The 26,528-nt window shown below is 35.2% G+C and overlaps 1 protein-coding gene across 1 annotated transcript in view; it reads right to left on the bottom strand.

Moving 5' to 3' along the window:
- Positions 1 to 26,528, bottom strand: part of UNC13C (unc-13 homolog C) — a 171,259-nt gene that overhangs the window by 39,771 nt on the left and 104,960 nt on the right. The window contains exons 17-23 of the mRNA XM_080607553.1: positions 23,670 to 23,803; positions 15,810 to 15,895; positions 3,557 to 3,683; positions 2,523 to 2,619; positions 1,950 to 2,093; positions 877 to 954; positions 423 to 500 (exon numbers count right to left, since the gene is read on the bottom strand). Coding sequence (XP_080463679.1) covers positions 423 to 500; positions 877 to 954; positions 1,950 to 2,093; positions 2,523 to 2,619; positions 3,557 to 3,683; positions 15,810 to 15,895; positions 23,670 to 23,803 — 744 coding nt within the window. The remainder of the gene's footprint in view (positions 1 to 422; positions 501 to 876; positions 955 to 1,949; positions 2,094 to 2,522; positions 2,620 to 3,556; positions 3,684 to 15,809; positions 15,896 to 23,669; positions 23,804 to 26,528) is intronic.

The raw sequence follows: 26,528 nt of genomic DNA, 5'->3' as shown, positions 1-26,528 counted from the left end.
GAATCTCTCTCCTTCTTTCTTCTGCTCAGTGGATTGCAAGTCAAAGGCATTAGACAAAGACATGACACATTACAGACAAAGCACAAGGCACATATTTTGCAAAATTTTCAGATACAGGCAAAACATACCAATACATAAAAAAGCAAAGTATGGTCCAATACAAATGTTAAAGTAAAGCTGACAGTACAGACTACAACACAAAACACTCAGTGCTGATAGAACTTTACAGATCATTAGCATATTTCTGTGAAATAATGCTAAGTCTTTCTGGCATTGCCAGGGCATTAAGTAGTTCTGCATATACTGTTTTTGAAATTCTGATTTTCTTTGCAAGCAGAAGTGAAGGCTGTTACTGGGTTGAAAACATGGTGCTAATGATCTCTAAGGAACTTTGAGTGATCCAGGAAAAAAATACAACTCACCTCCTTCCCTCCCATGGACTCAAACATTTTCTCGAGCTGGACTCGTAACTGTTGAATGTTGTTCATCAAGATACAGGGCTAAAAAGAAAACACAAGATGTGAGAAATAGGCATATTTCTTTTATGCATGAATATGTGCATTCATAGTCTCTAGGCTGAAGGCAAGTTCTTCAGCAGCCCTACATTCATGCAGTTAGGTTCTTAGAGACAAATCTGTGTTTCCTGAGCTCTGCTGCCTCTCCTTCCTTATTTCACACTCCTCTTTGCCCAGCCAGCAAACCCACACAGCCAGTGACTGTCCGTTATGCCCTTAAGACAATGTTGCCCCGCAGGAGACTGAATACATTCTCCCAACCAGCTGGGCAGTTTTCAGATCTCAGTGTTTTCCCTTGGAAAATTGGAAAAAAAAGATGAGAAGGTATATTCAGAAACAGAACACACAGATTTTTACTCACCACATTTTCTTTATCACAATATGAGCTGAAGTAATTTGAAATAATTGCAGCATACTGAAGCAGCACCTTGTTGATAGTCTAGGAGAGGAGAAGAAAGTTTTAAATGATATCATCACGCAAAACAAAAATAAAAAATGAACACAAAAAGGTTTGTAAAAGTTACAGATTTTACAGGTGCTTACATATTTTGTATGTTTTGTTTAACTTCAGATTTAATTTAAACAATCCAGTGAACACATTTTCAAATCCTTGCATGGCAGATGGTGTTTTGTTCTTAATGGAATGTAATCTTCAATACCAGAGGGACTATTGTTGTCATACTGATTTTGAGAAGCACTGAGGGCTCTAGTCCTTTGCAGTGTGCTACATACGTAATGGAAGGGTAGCAAACTCAAAAAATCCTCTAGGGTGACAACGCATAGATTAAAAATATAATGGAAAAATAAGACCAAGGGAGCACTTTTCAAAGCTTAGCAATATGAGCTTAGTTTGCAATAACCTTGTAAATAAGAACTTTGCAAATGGAAAAATATTACAATGGAAACACAGGAATAAAGTCAATGCAAACTATTTTAAAGATATCACAGCTATATTGGAAATATGAAGCTTGTGAGGAAGTGTTACAATCCAAACAGAAAGCTGGCCTAACTAAGTTGAGTTTATCAAGCAGCAGGTGAATAAGAACTACCACCTCAGGGCTTCAACCAACAATGCTTTATTGCCATACCTTGAATTTTACCTTCCCTTGCACTGACTAATTAGATAGTAACATTTCTCTGAGCTGCTCCATTAGTTGGATAGTAATCAGTGCTTAGCAAGAATAATAACTGGTTATATAAGCAATACATACATATGAAATCTCAGGATATAATTTTATAAACTGGTAAATGATTTTGTGAAAATAGACAAAAATAGTGTTTTAAGAACAAACCAGACAGTATGTCTTTCTAGGGATCACAGTCAGAGCTAGAAGGGATTGCTTCTGAATAACACTGGAATTAGCTTTTAAGTACAGTGTTAACACAATGGCACTCTCTCTGAAACTTACGTGAGATGCACTGATTTTAACCTACCTTTGCAAATCTTCTCATTAAATGAGATAGTGCTTCTGGATTAGGACATTCCAGTTTCCTGATAATCTCAAAGCTTTGATTGAGCTGTGTGAAGACATCAACCACAGAACAAGAAAAAAGGGCATGATCTGATGTTTGCTGAAACTAGAGAAAGAAGACATTCAAGTGAGTTAATACTTGTTTGAACTGTATAACTGTTTTCGAAATTCCTCCTAGAATCAGAATAAGTAACAAATAAATAAAATCTTACTGGTAATACTGAGAATTGTGACTTTTCACCTTTATGTTACTTTCAGTCCCCTTAGAAATAAAAGCAAAATTCTCTTTCATGACATCATTATCACATAAGTGTTTAGTAAAGTTATAGACTGAAGTCTATGAGGAATGTAGGCAGATGGAATTAGAGCAGGAGTTTGTTCATAGGGTTATCTTTTAAGTATTGTTACTGACTGTTTATTTTAGGAGGCCTAATGAGCATTCTGCAGGATCAAGTGTACTTCTGGTTTTGCAGTACTAAATAACTGTGTTGCCTTAGTACATTCTTTTTCTTTGCTTTAAAAAATAAGGACTCACCCCATCTTTTTTGTCCCTTTCTAGTGCTCCATGAAGATACTCCATTGAGACATCCTCATTTTCATCCAGCCACTGAATGACAAATGGTTCAAACCACCTGAATATTAGAAACAATCTTGTAAAGTAAGTACATTCCATAAAGATCCTGAGAGAAGAGGTACCACCCCACCCAGCAGTTTGGCACTTTGTGCCTCCATATTTGTTCTAGTTGTCAAAAAGTCTTTCATCCTAGAAAAAAATTTGTCACCAAAGGCACTGTGGCTACCAAAATGTTTTTCAGGCTTCATCTCCACACTATTCTAAATGGTCTACCCCAATGATGTAGAATTTGCAGTTGCCATTGGAGAAATGAACCCATGTTTTCAGGGGATCATATTCATATTTATTTTAGAATGTCTCTTTTTTCAGTATTGTTTCTTTTTTACCTTTATTATTATTATTATTTGCATGTGAAATAACTTGGAGAAAGCTTTTCTTTAATAAAATGTCAGCTGTTCAATTCTTATTCAATTTACCTAGATTTTTTTGAAGCAGTGACAGCTGCCCAATCATTTTGGCAAACCGGAAAACTTGCTGAAGATTAAAGATTGTAAATAAATATTGCTTGTACAGAAGTGTACGATTGAATTTATTAATTTCAGAAGGAAAGGTGAAAATGAAAACAGCAGATGAATATTAATCCATTGCAGTGATAATAATTTCAGTAGTGTATCCCATTAGCTTTGTATCTTGATCCAGATTTGTGTATGAAATGAATGCAGGGGCCAAGAACTAATATTGCTGCTGTTCCCACATTTCATTCCTTACTCAGGAAGTAAGTAATTCATTTCCTCACTCAGGAAACTTAACTATTAACAGTTTTAAAAATTAATTTTGTACAATGAAGAATTAAAGAGGATGAAGTGAAAAAAGCATATTTAAAATTATTAGTGCTACACCTTTTGATATCTTGCACAAACTTGAGCAAAACTTTTTGAAGAAAATAAAATGCACCAAGCCCAAACTCACGGGATACTTCCCTACACACTACTTACAGAGAGTATTCAGGCACTGCATCCTTGAAAGCATGGAGCTCTCGCACATACTCATTATAAAACCATTTCACTTTGAAGTGCAAATTCATGTAATCCGTGCTCTTGCATAACCGCTGCTTTTCATGTTCTGCAATGGAAGGAGTTGAAATAAAAGCATTTAATAACATTTTGACAGTAAATAACATTCTTGTGTCTCAATGCACTACTGATACAGTAACAATGCAGTACTTGCATTTTAAAGCCCAACTGGTTTGATTTTTTTTTTTTTGAGGTAGTAGCAGCTGTGGAGTTTCTGAGTACCCTTAGGAAAAAACAAACAAACAAATAAATAAAAAAACAGAAAACAAAGACCAAACTACAAGTTAGGACTTTCAACTCTCTTTGCTGCAGTGAGAAAACCTCACAGATTTACTGACTCTGTTGTTTAGATTTTTCTTTGGTTGTTACAAATTCCATAAAAAGCTGTTTTAGGTGTCAAGTTAGAAAAGAAGACTGTAGCTGTATAGTAACGAAATGCAGTAACAGCTGTACATGTCAGTCCTATCTGTGAATCCTGCATTTGCAGATGGGCTCCATTTATCACATTCAGTTAAGAATGAGAAAGAGGAGACAAATTTGCGGCTCTACAGCCATGTGATTTATAGATGGCACAAGTAGAAAAACTGCCTTAATAAAATGGATTTGAAGATTATCAAATGGGCTTCTCCACCTTTTCAATGGCTTCCTATTTTTAACATAATGGATACGAAGATGATTGCAGGAGTAATGAAACCACCTGTTACTTTGGAGCAATTGTATCTGGAACTTTTTATTCACTAACTTCCTGTTTCATAAGAAACCTGAGAGAAGAATACCAGGTCAAGGAAGGACTCACACCTTGAAGCTCAATTCTAAATCCTCTCCCCTAACCACTTCCACTTCCTGTATTTTTAAAGGCTATTTTAATTGGTTTGTAACAAATGTATATATTTCTTTCAGGATTATGACCCTTATTTTAGCCTTTCCACTGTGCTCCACGTTCTTTTCTATCCATCCACTTCAGACCCTGAACACCAAATCCATTCTTTCATTTTATTAGCTAGCAGGCACTTTATCCTTGCTCAAGTTTTTCATTTCCTTTTCCCACAGCAGGAAACTGTGGATTCACAAATCTTGAGCAGAGTAATCTTTCCTTTACTTTCTGCACACAGCTTCCTAAAATCTCCACAGATGGCATCTGTTTGAAGTGTCTTGTCACTTTCACAGTCTTCCTTAAACCAAAAATCTCTTATTCCTGCTCACTTAAAAAGTGAACTAGTACAGATGCCCAGCAGGAGTGACATTATTTTGTAAATATTATGCATAAACATTTCACCTCTTTCAAACCATCTTTCTGGTCCTCACTTCTGCCTGCATTGTAAATTTTATTACAAATTACAAAGATTTTTCGTTCATATTTGGATGTGAATCTAATTTAAAATAATAGTGGAAGCATCCCATCCTCTGTCATACACACACCTGAATACACGACTCAGTAGTCTGTCAGTGTAAATACACTATGAAACATTCTCTGTTTTTCAGATCTGACCAGGTACATTAACAGGAACTTTTTAGGTTTTTTATTATGCTAAATCAATGCTCCATTAATATCACAGTACCTCCCCCCCCCCCCAAAAAAAAAAAAAAAAAAGTTTTAGAAGCATGTTATTACACAGTGAATTACTAAGGTTTTGTGTGAATCAACTTATGAAATACTCCCGGGGGCTCTTACTGCCTTTTTAGCATTGTGTTACCATTTGCACCTTTATTAACTTTTCATTACTCTAAAGAAAAAACAGTAAATCAGCTTCTGTCTAAACATTGCATTTGAGAGTACTACAAATTCTCCCTAGCATAATTATTGGTTTCTAGCTTTAAACAGAACCATAGAGAAAGATTTATGCCTACTCTCATGGTTCTTACTTTCTACACACTTGAAGAATCTTATTTTTCTGTTCTGGTAGGAATTTTTCCACAATCTGTTAATGTAGATAGCTAGATTACCAAACATTTGCTCAATAACAGGTAGTTCTTATAAGTGAGACCAGTCTTTGAGAACAACTGTCTTACTGCTATCAAATTATTTACACATCTATTGTTTAAATTAAGAAAAATCCCTTATTGCATTCCCAATAAAGTGGAAATTCTGAAATGAATAGAATTTTTTCTTTCGAGTTTTACATGAACGAGTTATTAGTTTACACTATGCAACTTAAGAAAGCTGTAGTATCACAAACCATGCAAATGCTTATTTCATTTCTAGTAATCAGCTACTACCAGTGATGAGCAAATTTGTCCAGGAGGGTACAACTTATATTTTCTTTTGGAAGTTTAGATCTAACTTATATTAGAAATGGGTACACAAGTAATTCATGATAAATTGAGTGATTTTTTTTTTCTTCTCTAGGCTATTATACTGTGGAAAGAATATTTCAAAAATCTTATAGGATATTACATGTGGCTACATATAGGTGAAAAATACATACTAAAATCCTAATATTAACATATAAGAATATCAGAAAATACTCTGCATGGTCTACAAAATCATTTGGTATCTATGCATATTATTTCTTCAGCATACAGAAAGAAAAGAACAGGTGAGACAGGTGCACATAAGAGTCAGCCCATGTCAATTTTAACTGGATGATATTAGATGAGTTCATTCACAATAACCGTGAATGTAGGTTAGAAAGCATAGGAACATCACTGTAGGTATTCTGAATTTAGATTAGGACCCATGGATGTTTCCACAATTTCTAAAAAACTCACACAAGTTAATACAAATGTGAAACAACACAGGCTATATATTTTCAGTTTGAAGATCTAGTGCTATAGACTTAATCTCTGTACTATTGAAATGAAATGAAAGACTATAAGTGAATGTAACATATTGGATCAGGCCATGGATGAAGAAGAAAGCAAATTTAAAGTTCATAACTGGCTTAGAAGGAAACATTACATTCTACTAGACATTTCATCTCAGTGTTTTTACACTTTGCTAAAGGCAATGGAAGTCACTGGTTATTAACTGAAATACAGAGCAGGACACAACTAATTTATAATTATGTGTAATTTACATTTGTTTTGATAATGTGAAATACTACTGACCTTTCTGAAAGGGCTCTTTGTGTCAGGGTAAATATAATAAACTGAAAACTAAGACTGAAAAACTTGTTCTGTCATTACCTCTTTTTTTTTTAAATTGCAATTCCTACAACTGATTTGCAATTGATAATAATAAAAAAAAATCTCTTCTAATTCTCATTTAAAAAATGTCCTTTCACAAGAGACTTCTACATACTCAATTTTATCTCTGCATTTGCTCAGAAATTTTCATCAAAATATCTTTGAACACTTCACAGACATAATGGATTCCACCTTGAACATCTTTATGCAATGATTAAACTGTGTTATTCACAATGTACAAATGTGGAACTATGAAATTTACTAAGGGAATGTATATAAATTATGAAAGGCAACATGGATGTGCACAGATTTCTTAACCACAGAATCATATTTCCTCAGTGAACAGAAACTAAGAAATGAAGGCAGAATTAATTGTGAACTGTGAGGAAAAAAAGGATTTACAGTTTTTTGTTTGTTTGTTTGTTTGTTTGTTTGTTTTTTGTCTTGCCTGTAGTGGAAGTGAGCTAATCAATCCTTGACTTAATGAAGACTGCTTTAAAAGCTGAATTGACATCACCTTTTATATTCAAGAAGGAGCTCTCAAAATGAGTCCATTTGCTCAAAGCCCTGTGCTTTGCTCCATTTTCTCACTATGTTACACTAAACATTATGATACCCTAAAGATTTCAAATTACTTTTAACAAGTAAACTTTGATTTTAATTGAATATTATTGAGTTGTTTTTTACTCCTTATTGAAAAATTATCTTATTAGTCTCATCAATTAATTAATTCTTCAGCATCAAATACTTCCCAAATAGTTCTGAAAGAAGTGGATGGTTATGTCATCAACAGGACAACTCAAAGATGCAGAACAGACTGATCAAGCATAAACTTGCTCTGTCCTGTTCGCAACTAAGACAAAGAAAAATGCCATTACTGAAAATAATTCAATAAAATCAACCTCAGTATAGATTCTGCTCTTCAATTTAACATCAGTTAAATTTATATACCATGAAAGCTAAACAGATCAATTATATTCAAAGAACAAACACTCAGAGAAAAAAATCCGCCTTTGGGTATACGTGTCTACTATGATTGCGAAAGGAAATAACCACTTGCATCCAAGGACTGAAATAATCTGTGCTTTCTTACTGTTAGTGGAATTCTTCCTTTGTACATAGATTTATCATGGAAAGCCCAAGGAAATGCAAGCTATGAATGGATCAGAAGAAATTGTCCATTCTATCTGATAGGAGATCTATGACAATAATTAAAACCCTGGTTCTAAAGAATATAGTGGAAGTTTCAAATGTTTCATACTGGAAACATTTGGACTTGATTCTCTGCTCTTTGGCTTGACAGAAGATTGCAAACTGAGCATAACACCCTTCCGAATAGGCGTGGTAGCATTTTGTAAACAATTAGTAGAATAAACTGCAGAACAGGAAGAATCAGACAGCAAGATAAATTCAAGGCTTTAGTAATTACCTGTGTTTTATCTGGATCAGCCTGTATAGCAGAAGAAAAGGCAAAAACACAGAGACATTCTCTAATTGCTACCCCAGAAATTGCACTTAAAGCTTATTAAAAGATAATGTGTAAACAAGCAGTTTTAATGGATTTATACTATTCTCCCAAGGAGTACTGGGATGGGTATCAAATGTTTAGTTTAGATTTAATGCACTTGCCCATAGGGGGAAATTTAACAGTGCATCTAGTAAAAAACAAAACAACACAAAACAAACCCACTAGTGAATCTCTATACATGGATAAGTCCTGAAAGTAAAAACCTGAGTCTTCAACTTAATAAAACTGGGGCTGGGAGAATAACAGTTTTTTGCAGACATATGGTCTGATTTTGGTGTGGTCCTGTGTGGAGCCAGGGTTTGGATTCAATGATCATTGTGGGTCCCTTCCAACTCAGAATATTCTATGAATCTGTGAGGAAAGCTTGTATGAAGTGGCTTAATTTGAAGTTTAGGATTAAGCAAGATTAAAAATATCGTGAAGGTTGCTTGTTATATTCAAGTTTCTTTTTCTCTAAGGTTTTATTCCAGTTGATAAAGAAAAATAAGAAAGGTGACATTGGTCAATGCTTCTAGAAAGGAAAAAGTACAAAATACAAGTTGGTTCACAAGGTGATTAACTCACAGAATTCATGAAAAGATACAGCTGGATCCCACTCCTACTTTGTGAGCATTATGCAGCTCCACTCTGACAGAAAAAGGGGGAAAAGCTCTCAAGAAAAAGGAAAGGGAAATTCAAGCCCTAGCTGCTGGACTAAATCCCTGTATTAGGGGAATGTCCTGGAGGAATGAGAAGGATGAACCTTTTCCCCAACACACGTTGAAGTGCACTAAAAACACAGGTCCCTCAAGTGACTTTCTGGGGGACAAAATCACAATTTTTGCTTGATTACTTCTGCCCCCCAGCAATATAATTACTCTGGAAAAAAAGGTGTAAGTCTAGTTTTTGTAAAAATATGAGCTGCAGTGAGGTTGCATCATCTTAAAGATGTAGAACAATAATAAATCACAAGAAGAAATATGAGGCATAATATAGTTCCAGGCTAATAAAATATAGAGGAAATCTTGGCTGCCCTTTGGTATAAGATGGAGATGTCTTTCTGCTCCTACAGATGATATCACAGAATAGTTTAGGTTGGAAGGGACCTCTGCAGGTCATCTGGTCCATATCCCTCCTGAAGCAGGGACACCTAGAGCAGGTTGCCCAGGACCATGTCCAGCAGCCTTTTGAAAATTTCCAAGGAGGGAGACTCCACAGTCTCTCTGAGCAACCTGTGCTTGTGCTCCATCACCCACACAGTACAGAAGAGCTTCCTGATGTTCAGATGGAACTTCCCATGTTCCAGTTTGTGCCCATTGCCTCTTGTCCTGGCACTGGGCATGACTGAAGATAACGTGGCTCTCTCATCTTTGCACCCTCCTTTCAGGTATTTATGCACATTGATAAGATCACCCCCTGAGCCTTCTCTTCTCCAGGCTGAACAGTCCCAGCTCTCTCAGCATCTCATCATAGGAGAGGTGCTCCGGTCCCTTGATCGTTTTGGTAGCCCTCCAATGGACTCTCTCCAGTATGTCTAGGTCTTTATATACAGCCCTTTCAGCTGAACAGAACACATCTCCCTTATTTGCATACTCAACTTACTAGTTTACAGAAAAGACAGAGACATGTGATGTATAAATTAATTACCCATAGTTATTAATCACTGTAGGTTTCATTTAAATTATCATATACTGTTTAATTGTCAATGTACTGTGGTAGTACTAGAAAATGGTGACTAGCAAAATTGTCTTCCTCTGAAGTAGGCAGCCTTCAGGAAAAGTTGTTACAGAAATGATTTACAATCAGTGACTGCCTGGGTAAGAGCTAATAACAATGTTCACAGTAAGATTAATTTTCAGTGGATAAAAGAAGATTAAATGAGGCCAGAGCTTTCATTATCAAATATATGGGGCAATATACACTGCTATTACTGAGTGTCAACTTTAAGACTAAATAATGACGTCAGACATCCACTGCATTTTCTCCAGCAACATCTGGCACAATGAATACACCTAAAATGAGAAATAAAGAATGACCAAATAGCATTTCTAACTCTCTTCTTCTTCCAGTCATATCATATTCAATTTTATTATCTGCCAGTGGAAAGTTTATTATTAAACCCAGTTGTAACCAGGTTGTCCTTTTCCCTTTCCTTCTCAATTCCCCGTGAGGTTACATTTGACTCTCCTCTCCTCAGGTCTCTGGAAAAACAAGGATAAATCCCGTTTGTTAAAGTGTGTGAATACAGAATGGGACTCACAAATCAAAACGTTTCATAGTTTGATACCCTCATGAAATCCTGCATTCTGATGGATGCTGCCTTTCTTTCTCTTCCATAACCTGTGCCTCCCCACCCCAAATCTGCTCTGTAATCTTCCTCTAAGCCAAGGCTGCATTCTACCTTAATAGAAACTTTGTAAATTGCTAAGTTGGAGTGAAAACGGACTTGAAATTTGTCACCGAATGGTGTGACCATTTTGGACAACAACAAACTAAAAAAGCAAATTATATTAAGTGCCTAAAATGGTGTAAAGACTTTCAGTTTCTTCTATTTTTATATGGCGTGACACTTCAGAATATTCCTTCTGCAGGACTGAGGCTGTCTCTTACTGTATCTACACAACAGCTAATTCATTTCTGGCCTCATCCTGATCTTGACTTCTGGCCATTACCAGAATTAGATTATCATAATAACAACAATTAGAATGTACTATTTCTATCAAACTGGATAACTTTGGACATTTGATCTGACGTATTCAAAAATCAGAGAAAAAGTATGAAAAACACTTCTGAGGACATAGAATAAAAAAGATACTTCTAAAATTGTATGTCTAATTTCATCTCATTACTCTCTCATCATCTTTTAACCTTTCCATCCTCATGCTTGGAAAAGAAAAGATTTCTTACCATATGAAATCAGTAACAAATTATTTGCACTGCTGTTAGAATTCTCTCTGTTCACATTGGCTTGTACTATAAATACAGAATACTTTAAGGACCAGACAGTACAGAAATGTAAACATCCTATGAACTCAGGTATGCTTGTATAAACTGAACGCCAAAAAACAATGTATAATCAATTTTGCATATCACTGCTACCTCATGAATAAGCTGCAGAGAGGGAAAAAAAAAGGGCCAAACCTACCTTAAAGGAGTCTATATCAAGGTGGGAATCAGTCTCTTCTCCTAGGCACCAAGTGATAAGACAAGAGGAGATGGCCTTAAGTTGCGCCAGGGGAGGCTTAGCTTGGATATTAGGAAAAAATTCTTCACTGAAAGGGTTGTGAAGCATTGGAACAGTCTGCCCAGGGAAGTAGTTGAGTCTTTGCCCCTGGAGGTCTTCAAAATACATGTAGATGTAGAGCTTAGTGACATGGTTTAATGGTGGACTTGGCAGCGCTAGGTTAAAGGTTGGACTAGATCATCTTAGAGGTCTTTTCCAACCTAAATGATTCTATGATTCTAAGTCAGTTCTCAAAGAAAAATGTGTGATACCTTTTCCATGCAGAATCTATACAGGAAAATAATCCTAAGCTCCTTAGATCAGTAAGAAAATTAAAACTAGAGTAGAATAAATTTGTTGAAGTTTTCACAGAACTTCTAGTATTATCCAAAGGCAAAACATAGTTATTAATCTGAAACAAAAGAAAATCTAGAATGAAATGAATAATTCAATGCCAGATTTTAGTGCAGTCTATTGTTTGCAAGGCATGTCAACCTGGCACAGTGTAGCCCTGATCTCAGCAGCTGTGGAGACTGGATCTGTGCTTTGGGATGCCCCTTTTTCTCCTCACCCATTAAGTGAGCTGTTTGCCCTGACAGCAACCATCTACCCTGTCACATGCAAATACGCTACCATAGTATTCATACAGATGTGCAGCCACTGTGATCGAGAAAAAGGCCACTGCTGTGGAAGCTGCTGCTCCCTCTGTCTTCTACATCTCACAGCAGCAGTCTCCTAGCATCCTTCCATGCCCATCACAGAGGGCTGGACTGTTTCTGGGGAAGAATCAAGGGGGAAGACAAGATGGAAGGGTGTAATGACTGCTGCTTCTTGATTCCTAGGACCTATTGGCTCCTATTACAAAGGGGTCAGACAGCACTACTGAAGAGCAGCAGTTCTTCACAGCAGTAGCTGCAGCTCCTTACATCCCCTGAGTAGATGATGAGGCATTCAGCTGGTCAGAGGACATAGCCTGGACAGCCATTCTCGCTGCTCTCAGGAAAAAGGGAAAATAACAGTGCAAACTAGTTGTTCCAGTATTCATCTTCTGTTAGAGGATGGAGTTATGATGTATTCATTCCCTGAATTTATGTTGATTTGAGCAGTGGGTAGGAATTAATAAAGTGGGAGAAAAAAACCAACCAACCAACAACAACGAAAAAAACAACACACAAGAAACAGAAGCAGGATCTTGGATAAACTATTTTTTTTTTTCTGTTTTAATCACATCAGTGATACTTTTTCAAATGATGGACTTTTTCATTGTCTCTTGATTGGATGCAGAAAATTATCAATTTTATAACACCAAAATGATGCTTGAGAAGATTAATACTAAATTGGATCAGGTAGAGGTTGTGATAACAGCCCTGAACTCTACATATGAACAGATGGTAGTCTGCGTTAATAACTTAGAAGGCTAGACTTGGCATAGCAAAATGCGATGCATTTTAATGACGAACTCCATTAAAAACATGAGGATCGAGTGTGACCATATTTAAGGGCTTGCTTCTCCTAATTTTGCAGAATTGAAAGAGAAAGATCTTATTGTCATTATCCATTGCAGAATCAAACTCAGTTTGCAGAAGATTCAGGGAAAGAATTAATGATTTAAAGAACAGTAAAGCTGGAGAGAGGAGCAGAATGCTGATATATATTTTGTGACTACATTTATCAAGATTCCTGTTTAGGAATGAAACCACAGAAAGTGAAAGTATGTACATTTATCAGAATTTATAATAAATTTCAATTTCCTTTACTTATTCTTTATCCACAGGAACTGTTTCACTGTTGATTCTGAGAGTAACCTGGGATTTTTATTGAGAAAAATGGCATTTGCTCCTCTCAGAAAGACAGTATCAACAGCAAGAGTCAAGGCCATACACAGGGTCTCATTTGGAATAGACTTAAATAGTCAAGTGCCTTCTAATGAATCCTCTCAAACTCTTTCTAAATAATCAGTTATTACATTAATATTTGTTTTCAAGTCCTTATCCAGCCCAACCTTCCAATTTTGTATGATTAATTCTGCCTTAAGAGCTTCTTGTTCTATCTTCACAACCAGAATACAAAACATTGCTTGATCTGAAATTCAGGTATATGATCAAATACACTCCACTTAGCAGTTGGAGTGGTCTTCAGTGAATTGCCTTCTTGCAGTACAGAACATTGATAAGCACAGGGGTGCTCAGGTCTGACTGCGCGCAGAGTATAACTATGCACTCAAAGTTATGGAAGCCTGACAATATAATGGCAGTTAGAAATTCTTATTAGTCTTTATGCTAGTTACCTGTAAGTATGATCAGAACATTCAGTTACTGTACACTCATCTGTTGATACCTCCTTCTGATTTACAGCTTGTCTAGATAGCAAGCTGTTATCACTGATGTTTCCAGGAATATGTCCTAACCCAAAGTAGTGGCTTTCAGTTGGTCTTCATATTTCTCAGCTCTGATCAGCTTTCGCTGATCACTCTCAAAGAGATCAGTGATCTTCTGCCTAACCTTATCTTTCTCAAACTAGTTCTTTTGATCCTCTGACATGACTATAGAACATTGCCTTCTAATACTAGTTTGCAAATCTCTTCTTCTACCCATGCCTTAGATTTGGTTTCTTATGTCTTCTTCTGTCATTATACATATTATAATCACTGCTCCTGTAATTTCCTTCTTCCTTTCTTTCTGTCTTTAAGTTCTTCTGTTGCGCTTAGTGTGAAAATTCCAAAATTCAAATAATAAAACTATCAAATGAAAGTAACACAACAGTAGATGAACAAATCAATTCTCCCATTAACAGGTGCTTTAGTCACTTGTCTTTTCTCTCTTTATCATGACAAAAATCTGCAGTATCATCAAAGTACCATATTAACACATTAGACATCATGGAGTGAATAATACAGAAAATAATCTTTGAATACGTTTTTTTTAATCCTTTCTGCCTGTTGAGTTGCACTGTAGTTTAAATCCAACGTGCACTTATTTTCATCCCTAGCAGACATGTTCTGCAGTTAGTTAGTTAGGCTTGACTGAAGGCAACATGAGTTTTTCTTTCCTGAAAATCACAATATCTGGCTTATTCTAATTAGCTATTTCTGCAGTAGTGCAAGGAAAAAAATGGATAGCCCTTAAAGTCCTTTATTCTTCTGACTAGCTTTTTTCTTTTTTTCTTATATGAAGGATGAGAGAAATTTGCTTTGTAAAAACAGTATTCTACATTATAATTCCTTTCCCATCACAATAAGTTTGACCATGAGTTTGTCAGTAAAAAGTTCATTGAATTCTTTACAATTGGTTTCTGAGATAGTCATTTTCCTTTTTTTCTTTAGAGAAACTCTGTAAAGGTTGCACACACACAAGACCAGTGGAATACATTTCATTACATAGCTTAGACAGCAAAAACCTAATTTTCCAATCAAATTCAGGTTTGATCCATTTAGTTCATTTTAGCTATACTCTTGACATCAGATGGAAGCTAAAATCCTCTTTTGCATTTCTCCCACATTTAAATCTGAACTCTGTTTAACAGATAAATAATATTTGTGAAGTTCAGATAAGACCATATTTTCTTCTTCACAGAAATATATTAGTTAGGATTTGACAAATTTCTGTTCAAGGGATGGTTTTAATAATGGTCTAAAATTAGTGTGATTGTATGTGCATGGGCTGGCAAATTTTTTATCATTTATTAAGCCTATTCCCTTAATTCTTAATTTTCAGCATTTTTTGGTGTAGGTATTTTTACTTGGTTTTCTGCAGTCATCACAATTTAATGAATGGGTCTGAAACCATTAGTAGGAGATTACCTGTTGTAGAGAAAAATATATTTTGCCCTTGGTTAACCATAGTACTACTCTATAGAACAAAAGGAAACTGCATTTGATTTTGTTGGAAGTAGACCTGTCTTTAGAACACAAAGGAGGTTTCATTATCTGTATGTATTTACTCCATAACTTCATTCTGTAAATGTTTCCTATGGGCAAACTAGCAATTTTCAGCTAGTAAAAAAATCTGGAATGCCTGTAATAGGCATAATTGCCTCTCTAGCAAGCATATTTGTGATTTTTGGACATTGATGTTTATGTCAGATTTAGGTAATAAGAATTAACATTTCAATTTACAATTCTTTTGTTTCCTTGCTCCACAGATAACTTCATGTAGTCACAGTCTTCGTTTACAACGCTTTTTTACTAACCTATGAATCATCTTAAACAAGTATATCAGAGAAGTCCTACCACCTGCAGAAATGTGATTCCAGGTGTGATTTGCAATGGAGGTCAGTATGGGTGAACTCTCTAGTGCAATTAATATTTTTTTTATAATTACCTTCAAGAGCATATTTCATGTCCTGGGCAAACAGAGTCCACATGATTTCAGCACTGATTTTCCCCATGTTCAGCTCTTGAGGGAACCTGCAATCAATCACATTACATTAGTTCATCTGCTGCTAGAAATTATGCTTACAGCTGCACAGCAGTAAAGCAAATATTTGTACAAAGAAATTATTTTCCACAAAATAATTCCCCTATTATCCACTCACTGTATTTTCTGTTCTGCACCATCCATACTTCAAATAAAAACTTAAACTACCTCTAGTCTAATGTCAGGGGCCTAACGAATTAGATGAATGTTGCACCAATTTCATCACATAACGTGCTTTAAACCAAGGAACATTTATCTATCTTGCAGATAAATCCTGAACTTCAGGCAAATCAAGTAGCTTATGAAGAACCTGAAACTATTGGCTCAAATGTTTAGAACATACAGGTTTGCCTTAATTCCTTTAGCATCACACTGGAAAATAGTAAAGTTGTTTGTGAAGCTATATTAAGCTTATTAGGCTTATACTAAGGGACCTTGGCTTAGACTAAAGACCCTGTTTAGAGAGTTTCACTTTGAAGAAAGGACAAAATAATAAAGAATATGAAATGCAGAAAAATACATACTTCTAATTAAAACTTTTAGTTTTGGTCTTATGCTTCATTTGTCTTTGAAAAAGAGTCCTTTTGAGATATTTTTTGCTGCTACTAAGTATTTGTCCACATTTCATAGATGCTAGTTGTTTCTTATTCCATGTAAACAAAAAGCTTTAATCTTTCAGTTACTATTTTCACTGCTAGCTGCTATCAAAAGCTTACATTTTAGTGAGACGCTGTATTTTTTACATCATATTTGAAAGGAGAGCTTTTTTTTTTTTTTTTTTTAAGTCTGTCCTTACAGCAGTTGTGGGATTGATAATAATGTGAATAGTTTTCAGAGCACAGAAGCAGACCAAAGCAGGCCACACAACTAAAGAACAGAAAGTACTGCACAGATCCTCAGAGTAATAAAGAAGTTTTTAATACTACAGTGGTGCAAATAGAACCATATGAATACAAGCGCAATTCACCATAAATACATAAAATCATCAAAGACCAAATTCATGAGAAAACATACAGAGCTAGGGCTTTTGTCTTGTGTTTATTACACCACTTTACACTAGCAGAGAAAAGTATTTTCACCTTTTATTAAAGCACTAACCAAATTCAGAAAATATTCTGTAATAATTCATATAAAAAATTAAGTTTTAAATTTCTCATTGCCAAAGAAGGAATGAGAATGATGGACAACTATATGACACTAGCAATATGATCTAAGTGATGTATTCTTTTCAGTGGTAAATAGCATTACATGAGTGTTGCTCAAATTCAGATAATTATATCAGCTCTACCAGGCTACATACTACCCTGAGAATAAATAATATTGAAGTATGTGTATTTTTTAAGTGGGACATACTTGACCATGATCTTATCAACAAAGTGCTTACACAGTTCATTACCTGTCACTTTACAATGAAGCAATTGTTAGCATAAATCACTGGTATGCCTTCTTTTATGCTAATGGCTGCTCAGTTACAGAAATTGATATTAATTCTTTTAAACATAAAGTTACTTTTATTCAAAAGCTCAAATGTATTAACTGTAACTGTCTTTAATTTCTTTACCTGCAGTCCAGTCTGAGTGCTTTCTGAGCACCAGACTTGAATTTTGGCAATGTGTCTCTGAGGAAAGATTTAAAAGTTGTTTTAATATTGAGAATGTCTTTTGCCCATATAGCAAAGCTGGCCATACTGGAAGTCTGGGTCTGATAAACATGCACTTATTTGATTAGTTTTATATATCTGTGTTTATATTTTAACTTATAAAAACACATACACACACAAACTGCAATTATCCTTCTGTTATATTAAATGAGTTCTGTACATTATCCTCAATTCACCCCACTTGACTTCAGTTAGGTACCTAAACTTGATGGTAAGAGATACCAACTTCTGTATCCTCGAGCAAGATATACATACGGCATAATCATCAACTGGACATGCCAATGAAGTTCCATAACCTTAAATAAGGTCTATATTACTTTAGGTTATGGAATAGTTAAAAACTGTTTCATGTCTATGTCACATTTTAAACGAATATACATGTTTTAAATCTTGACTTTTACTCTACATTTTAAACAACCTTCCCCATTGTTACATACCGCATTTGTGAATTCTATATGTGCCCACTTTAGAAGGGCACATACAAAGCTTGACACTGTGAAATACTAACCAAGGCTGTGTATGTAAGTACTATATATAAGTGCTAGCCTTTTTTCCTGTGGGCAGTTATGATTGGTATGGCATTGGTATGCACCGCTCCTGCCACAATTTATCCTCAGAGATAGCTTTATGCATGAATAGTCATATTTACTTCAATTTGGTTACGCATGTAAAAATAATTTATTATTTGCATTACAGTAGCATGTAGAAGCTTCTAATAGATTTAAGAAATTTATACACAGGAATTTTAAAATATGTAATGAGAAAAAATCGCTGACTTCAGAGCTCATATTTGAAAAAGACAAGAAATAGAATGGGGAAGAATACAAGGTAAAAGTGACTCCCTCAAGATCCTGTGACAGGTGATTGTCAGTCAGCAACAGAACTGTAGCTTTTGGATCTTCCTTCTGAGCCCTCTTCCCCATGAAGATGTGGTTCTAGTTTGCTTTAATACACATACATACATTTAAGTATATACACATACAATTACACGAATATTGAGAGAAAATGAAAAATAAGTAAGAATAGAAAATTCAGGTAACCTGTTAGCATTCATTTGATATCTATCCCTAAGTACACGATGCCCCAAAAGCTTACCATTTTCTTGTTCCTAGCTTTCACTTGGTCAGAGAGATGTTCTTAGTATCATCAGCCATATTCCACTGTCCTACTAAACTGATTGAATTGAATCCTACTAAACTGGTTGAATTACCAGCAGTATGAAAAATGCTCACATCAAGAATTTATGCAACAACCAGTAACGCAAACCGCCAAGGAGAACATGACTGAGATTGTATTGTGCCTGTTGCTCTCACAGGCATAATTGTTTCTCAGAATGTTAAGTGCATGTAAAATTTTAAAATCCTTTTAATGTCCAGTTTCTAACATCTACACATCCATGGGTACAGCAGCAGAAGAACACAAGCTTGACATTTGCAACCACAATTAAAGCTGCTTGGAGGATCCTAAAAGTAACATTGCAAAAACAAAAACAGCTTCTTATAAATTCCATATTGTATTACATTCCTTCCTGACATCATGTTATAATGCTAAAACGAGTACTTGACAACTCTAGTGTGCAACTTTCAATTTGTTCTATAGATAATTCTGGTACATCCGGACTTGGGTTCCAAATGTCAGAAACAACAGTAGTGTTTTAATGTTATATATCTTTCAGGCTAAGAGTAATGATAGGATAAGCTATATAAATCTGTTATTAGGTATTCTGTTATTACTAATTATGTGTTTTTTTTGTGTGTGTTTTTTTTTTTTTTTTCCCTGAAAGTGACCTGCATATAGAATACTCAGACACTGATTAGAAAAGTCATATGTCAGAGTTTGCAGCAGTCTCCGCTGGTTTGGCACATTTGGGGCCACAGTAGAAGGCAAATTCCAACACGTACAAAACCACACTCAGAATTGAAAGGAAAAATTAGTCAAAGCATTAAGATATAAAGACTAAATGGCACCCCAAGAAGATTCTTTTCAATTAACCATATTTTTAAAATATGTCACATTTATATAATATGTCATATTTAAAAATATATTCACAGTCAAATTCTTTGTAGACCCTGGTGGTTAGATTAATGTAGAAGTTCTCTGTTTCTCTGACCAAATATGCAACAACTAGAGGTACACTCAGGGCCAGTTCTCCCTTTCTTATTAAGGTTTGATACAGGAGGATCTTCATTTAAAGACGAAAGAGCTCAGTGAGAAACCACCCTTCATTAAAGGAATGAAATTATTATTCAATTCCAAACAAGTAAGAGAGCTCAATGATTTCTTAGCATGACTTATTGCTGTGCACAAGATGTTAATGGATGATAAAGCTGCCAGTCTGGAATCAAAAACTAATCCAAATAAAAGCAAAGGGTATGCCAAGCACTCAGACAAGCTCAGCAGAAAGGGATCAAGTCTCCTCCTACTGTATAAACAGCTGGATTGCATAAGCTACCGGTCAAAAAGTTAGTTAGAGCTAAGTTGGATAGTCTAGGGCTGATTTTTGAAAATTGAAGGCCGAGGTGCCATCTCTAAGTTGGAGTTGAAGGCAAAAAAAAAAAAAGCCTAAAAAATTTATAAAAGGGACAGTGATAGGACTGGAAGACAAGGAGCTTGCTTGGTGCTGTCTAGTACTTCTGCTGTGATAAAGGAACCAAGAATCTACACACAACTCTAAGTAAATAAATACTGACTCATACCACATTTTTCTTACTCTAATGAAAATAACATTTCATGTTCCTGGATTTACGATGAAGGTCTGGGCAAAAAGACTGAAGTTAATCCTATTTTACCTAAGCTCTATCTAAACTGTACTCCAGAAATTCAAGTACTGGAGTAAATCCCAAATCAAACTCTTTGAAGGAAAATCAGATCAATCTCTTTGAAGGAAACTGAAGAAAAGATTTATGCACTTCATTGTATTTTGCAAAATCTTTTATCCTACTCATGGAGGGAGGAGATATATTTGAAAGAATGTATGAGAGCCACATTTGTCAAGAAAGAAGTATGCATCCTAGAATTCCTTCATCAAATTGCAGGAAGGACAGTAAACAGCATTCATATAATGACTAGTTTATACAAACACTGTTTTTCACATCATCTGCTCTAAAAGGGTAATGGTAGCCATGACCTGCTCTCAAAAGTAGAGGAGCTGTAACTCTGGAAACTGTAGAACATCATAGAATGGAGCTAACATTCCAGTCCCTTGTCTTCTGAGTATCTGCCTAATAGTCATTATTAAACTCATTATTCTACATTTGATGAATCCCTCATCACCATGGTAATGAAGCACAACTGTACTGGTGCATGCATGCTATCCTTTTGTGCATTGTTAAGCTTGTGACCAAAAAACTACATATACCAGAATATTTGTTTTTCTTTCCTGTATGTGAATGCACACAAGGTTTTTGTGTTTTTGTTGTTGCTGCTGTGGAGTCAGTCTTCTCTCTGTCCTCTATGTCTAAGCATTTAGTAAGATACGTGTTTCCACCATTTGTGTACTTTAATTTAGTGTTTATGGGCTCTATGAGTACTTGATTTCAAGTCGTCTCTAAACTTCCTTTCCAAAACTTCCACACTTAAAACAATCTGATGGGCATTATACAACTATCATAGATAACTGTTGTGGTGTTGCAAATCTGTGAGAAGATAACAAGGCTTAACACAAAAAAGAATCATAAGAAAATTTCCATATGTTGAAGATAAACAGTAACAGCAGCATTTACTTATTAAAGGGAAATGATAATCAAAGGTCAAATTCTAGAGCCCCTGTGTAAATAAGTAATGTTATATTATTTGTATATTATTTATCTTATCACTGATTATATAAAAAGACAACTTTTTTTTTTTTTCCAAACAGTTCCAAAATTTGGTCTCCAAGCAGCAAAATTTCAGAGAAATTTCACATGCAAAACTCTACACATTAGGTTTTCTAGCCTTTGTAAAAGCCACACATTTTTACATTTCTCAGGGAAGCAAGAGGACAACCAGGAGTGTGCTCTGTAAGTAATTTTGTTTCTCTTGCTACAATAATTTCTGTCTCATGGGCCATAATTTTCTCAATTTCTCTGTCATTCTTGGAACAATGCTATAAAATCTCAGTTTATCCATAACATTGCTCTCAAAATCACCTTCCTAACTTGCATGACAGTCTCCAATTCTCAACTCATAAATCAAGCATACAATAAAAAGTGGTGAAACTTCTTAATAAGCAGTATGTTAGGTTTTCATGGCAAATAAAATAGCCATTCAGCTGCTGATATATAATTATCTCCATGCATTTCCAAAAATGCTAAATTGCATATAGAAGGTATCCACTTATGAATTTCTTCCCTCTATATGTTTTATACAACATACATGCTATACAACTAAATTGAACTCTTTTTACTAAAAATGTGCAGAGGCACAGAGTTTAGAACTTGATTTCCAAATGCACAAAGATATTTCAAGCAGATTATTTTTTATTGTTGATGTTCTTTTTAATTGAAAAGAAATTTTATTTTACTAGCAATTTCTGCTGTCCTGCAGCATGTGTCCTAATCCTCTCAGAGGAACTCTGTTCTTTATCCCATCCCTCTCTCCATCATGCTTTCCTTAGAATACACCTAGAACAATTTTTAAGATCAGTTGTCCCCCGAACAATTACTTCTATGTACTTTTCAGTGAAGATACTGGAATGAAATTCATATATATATTTGTTCAGGTAGATGTTTTATAAGAAGTATATTTTTTGTACAGATAGTCTGACACAAAAATTGAGCTTTAGTTAATAGAGGAACTTCACACTAAACTGTATAAATGTAGTAAACAGAAAAAAATCTTTGTTTCTTCTTCGGGGTAGGAAGAAGTTCTTTAATAAGGCCAGCGCAGGAAATAGTTGAACAAAGAGATGCTTATTGGCCAGGACTGAAACAATTCTTCATTTATTTAAAAGAATGACAGGAATCAGAAGGCAAATATTTTCCAGTATCTGGTTATCACCAGGAAGTTTCTTTGGGGACAAAGTCTAACCCCTGTGGTCCATAGACAATGTGCTACCTTTTACTTACAGACAAGCACATCTCCATGTACAGAGTGCCTTTCAGTATTTATCAAATATTGGCTGAAAGAAACAGAATTGTTCTCACTCCTCTTCAGACCATTCTATTAAATTTCCCCTGCCACTGCAGATGCCTCTATTAATTGTTTAAGCTTCAATTCCAATTGTTCTCTAAATCAGCCAGACTACGCTGAGATTTTGTAGACTCTGCAAAATATCTCCAAGGAGCTAAGATAGCTGAAACTTTTCTCCAGGTCTTCATCATGTCACATTTCAATTAGCACAACATCTGTTTCTCTGGATCTCTCTCTTATCTGTTTCAGCCTTAATATGTGACACATGTGTCTTTGCTCTCTTTCTGTATATTTCATTTTTAAAACCCAGCACTCTATCTCCTTTTCTTGCACCAATCAATTAGCTTGCTCTTCGCTACTAGTATAACAATAAGTTATTCAACTTGTCTTAGTTATTGATTGGTCCTTCCTCACATATTACATCTCAGTTCTGAGAAATCAACTTCCATCTGTGGTAAATCCAAGATACCATTCTCCATTTTAAAAATTTTCAAATCAGCCTACCTACTTAGACTTTCTCTCCAGGTAGCCATAAATTTGGAGAGTATCCTTTTGTGAAGCTTTTTATTTTTATTTTTTTTCCCCACAAATACATAAATACATTCCTAATACTCTATTATAATGCCTAAAAGGAGTCTCAGCATGGTTTGTACAGTTGGTGTGCCACAATACTATGATAATATTAATACCATCACACTGTTTCACTGAACTTTGCTTTCTGCCTATCCATTTAGTTCTCTTGCGTAATACTGTGCTACTTGACTTTTTGGGATGGTTCACATACCATGTGTCTTAAGAGTTCCTGAAACAAAATATTTCTTTCCATTTACAAGAGCACTAAATCCTTATTTAACTGTTGATTTTATATTCTGTATTTTAAAACAAATCTATACTCAGATTATATTTAAAATACAATTACTGATTCTGATGTATTTCCTGTCCTTATTTTAATAATTCTGTGATTCTTAATTTTTATGGGGAAGGTAATTACTTACTGGTTCAAGACAGGTGTATATGCGGTTTTATCTTCATCTATGATGGTGACCATCAGAGTAATGAGCTGTGCCCAGAAATCTAAATTCTTTGTTGTTGGCCCCTGTTCTTCTTTAGGAACTTCTTGTTTCTTACCCTGTTAAAACAAGATTTTAACATATTTTATATTAGAGAAATTAGAGTAACTATTATGTGATTTTCACCTACATGTTATTACTTAGTTTTGAAGACTGTCTTCGAAACTAAGACTGTTTCGAAGACTGTCTTAAGTCTACCCAGATTACAGTAGTTTGTATAATAGTCTGTATCTGGTTGTGGACATGTCAAAAACCATACATAGTGCCAAGGCACCCAAATCAGCTGAGAAATTTGAATTATAGTGCATGTCCACAATTCAATGAAATACATTCTTAAAATTCTTGTTGTGCTGAAACTGAGTGTAGGTAAAATGGTCTGCTGAGATGGAACTTTAATATCCTACACAATAAATACTGAACAAATCAATTATAAGGAATATTGCTTCTTTTGTTTTAGATTAAACTATGCTGAAGTTATTGGGCTTGCTATGCTCTTCACTCTAAATGAAGAAGCAGATAAATTTCACTTTATTTTGTAATAAGAAAAAATAGCAAAAGCTATTTCCTGAAGTATTTCGCATGGAGATTTTCCAAGGACTGATAGATTGGCTAGAAGAACCAATATTTGCATAAAAATATGCATTTGTTTAAAACAGGCAGAGGAAAACAGTGCAGAGTAGGAGGGAAAAAAAAATCGCTGGAGATAGAAATACTGGGAAGAGGTACCTAGGAATATTCAAGAGGGGTATTGTCTCTCCAAGGACTTTAAAGCTGTGAGCATAACAAGTGAGTTATTTGGTTTCTTTCTTTTTTTTTTTAATTTTTATTTTTTATTTATTTATTTTTATTCAGGGAAATGGGATTTTGTATGCTCTTTTTAAATAAAAAGTACTGCAACCAGTTTCATATCCAAAACAGACAGTCTGAGAAGTCCCATTACATTTTTGTAACCGTCACCAGGCAAGACACGAGACACTGATATGTCAAATGGATTACCAACATGACTGTCCAGTCATTAATTAATATTTAGTAAGTAATGCAGTGTTTTATATTTCCCTGGATGGAAAGCCTACCTTTTGTGCCTTTCTGTGTAGTTATAAGTATGTATAATATTCACCCCTTAAAAAACTCTATCAAGAAATTAATACTTTCTTACCTTGTTAAAATGTATATTGTTTTACATTCCCCGTGCTTCTCATTTGTAGCCTACATATGACCAATTGAATGGACCCTGTTTCTCTTTGGATAGGCCTATATTAGTAGTATAGTGAATTAATTAAATGTTATCTTAACCTCAATTAACTTTTATCTATTAACAACATTTAGAATGGCAGAAAGGGAATTTGAGCAACACTTAATTGAAATTGTTTTTGCTGTCACTGTGGAGAATTTTAGAAAAGTATCATTAATCACCCTGTTGAATACTTAGCTGATACACAAATGATACAGCGTCAGTGTCTAATGTGACTGAAATAAAGGTGAGGCTCAGAAGCAGTTAAAATGGATGGTGTGATTAATATCACCAGCAATTTACAATTGCCCATGCAAACAAAAGAGCTTTTCAAAATGGAAATGATTTTTGGAGCATTAATGTCACTCACCAGGGCTTTCCCTGTTGTACATTATATAAGACCTTGTTTCTATAACAAAGATTTTTTCCTACTACTTTTTTTTTTTTTCCTCAGCAGCTACTGCATGTTTCAGAAAAACTAAGAAAAAGGCAATTGTAGAAGATAAAGCCAGTTCACATTTATTCCAACATCTTATCAAGAGCTATATTTCTACAAAACAACAACGAAAGGCAAAAAACTACAATGGCACATAGCTGAAACAACTCTTCATGATTTTCACATGTGGATGCGAATCACAAGAGGTAAAATTCTATTCTTCAATATGCATAACAAAAAATACGTAGTTTACAAAATTTGAGTAGCACAAAGAGGTACCCTCCATAAAACTCTCTTGTACAGAAATCCCGTAAAGATCAAGACGAAGGCAAATGTAGAAGGTGGTTAACATGAGTTGCACACTCGTGGATATAATATGCAGGAGCCTATCACTTCTGGCCAGATGGAAATACTAGTGTTTAAGTAAGAGTAGCATCATTCACAATATGATTCAGGCAAGAAATGAACCATAGTAAAGCCCCAAGCCTGCAGCGGGCCTAAGCAAGACAGCAGCTGCTAGTCTTTCCCTTGAGTGAGAGCAGGTGCTGGCCTACATATAAACCATTTCCTGTTGCTTTGGGGCTCATTGGTTTCAGCTCTCACTTCTCACAGCTCAAATCTCAGATGTACAGCTAAAACATGAACCTTCTCTGCTGCACCACGCTAGGATGAACTCAGTTTTCTTTCCTGCCTCTGAGCAGAGGAAGCCTCCATTGCGTGGGGAGGCAAGCAAAAATAAGAGAATGGTTAATGAAGAAGGCTAAAGGGTGGAACCTGGGGTAATTGGGTTAAGGGTTTTTGACACAAGGCTAATGAAATCACAGTTTTGGTTTCTACTTCATCGTTCTAATCGTGATACCAGAAATCACTCTGCAATATGGCTGGATTCAATGAAAATCCTTCAGAGCTATAGATTCCAACAAGATATATATTTAGCTGTTCCATGTACAGATATATTGGTGGCAAACTGCAACAGAAAAATGCAGAAGGTAGTCTCCTGTACAACTGTAGAGCTGATGCAGAAGTTAGGTAGTGATTTGAGTGATCTTATTCATTTCTCTATTAAAGCTAGTTTAATTAGATTCGTTTCCTCAGAATTACCTCCCACCTGCCATGA

Source organism: Anser brachyrhynchus (genome assembly GCF_964034855.1).
Source record: "Anser brachyrhynchus genome assembly, chromosome: 11".
Lineage (NCBI taxonomy): Eukaryota > Metazoa > Chordata > Aves > Anseriformes > Anatidae > Anser > Anser brachyrhynchus.
Note: the sequence above shows the minus strand (reverse complement) of the source record. Positions and strands in the feature narration are given on the sequence as shown.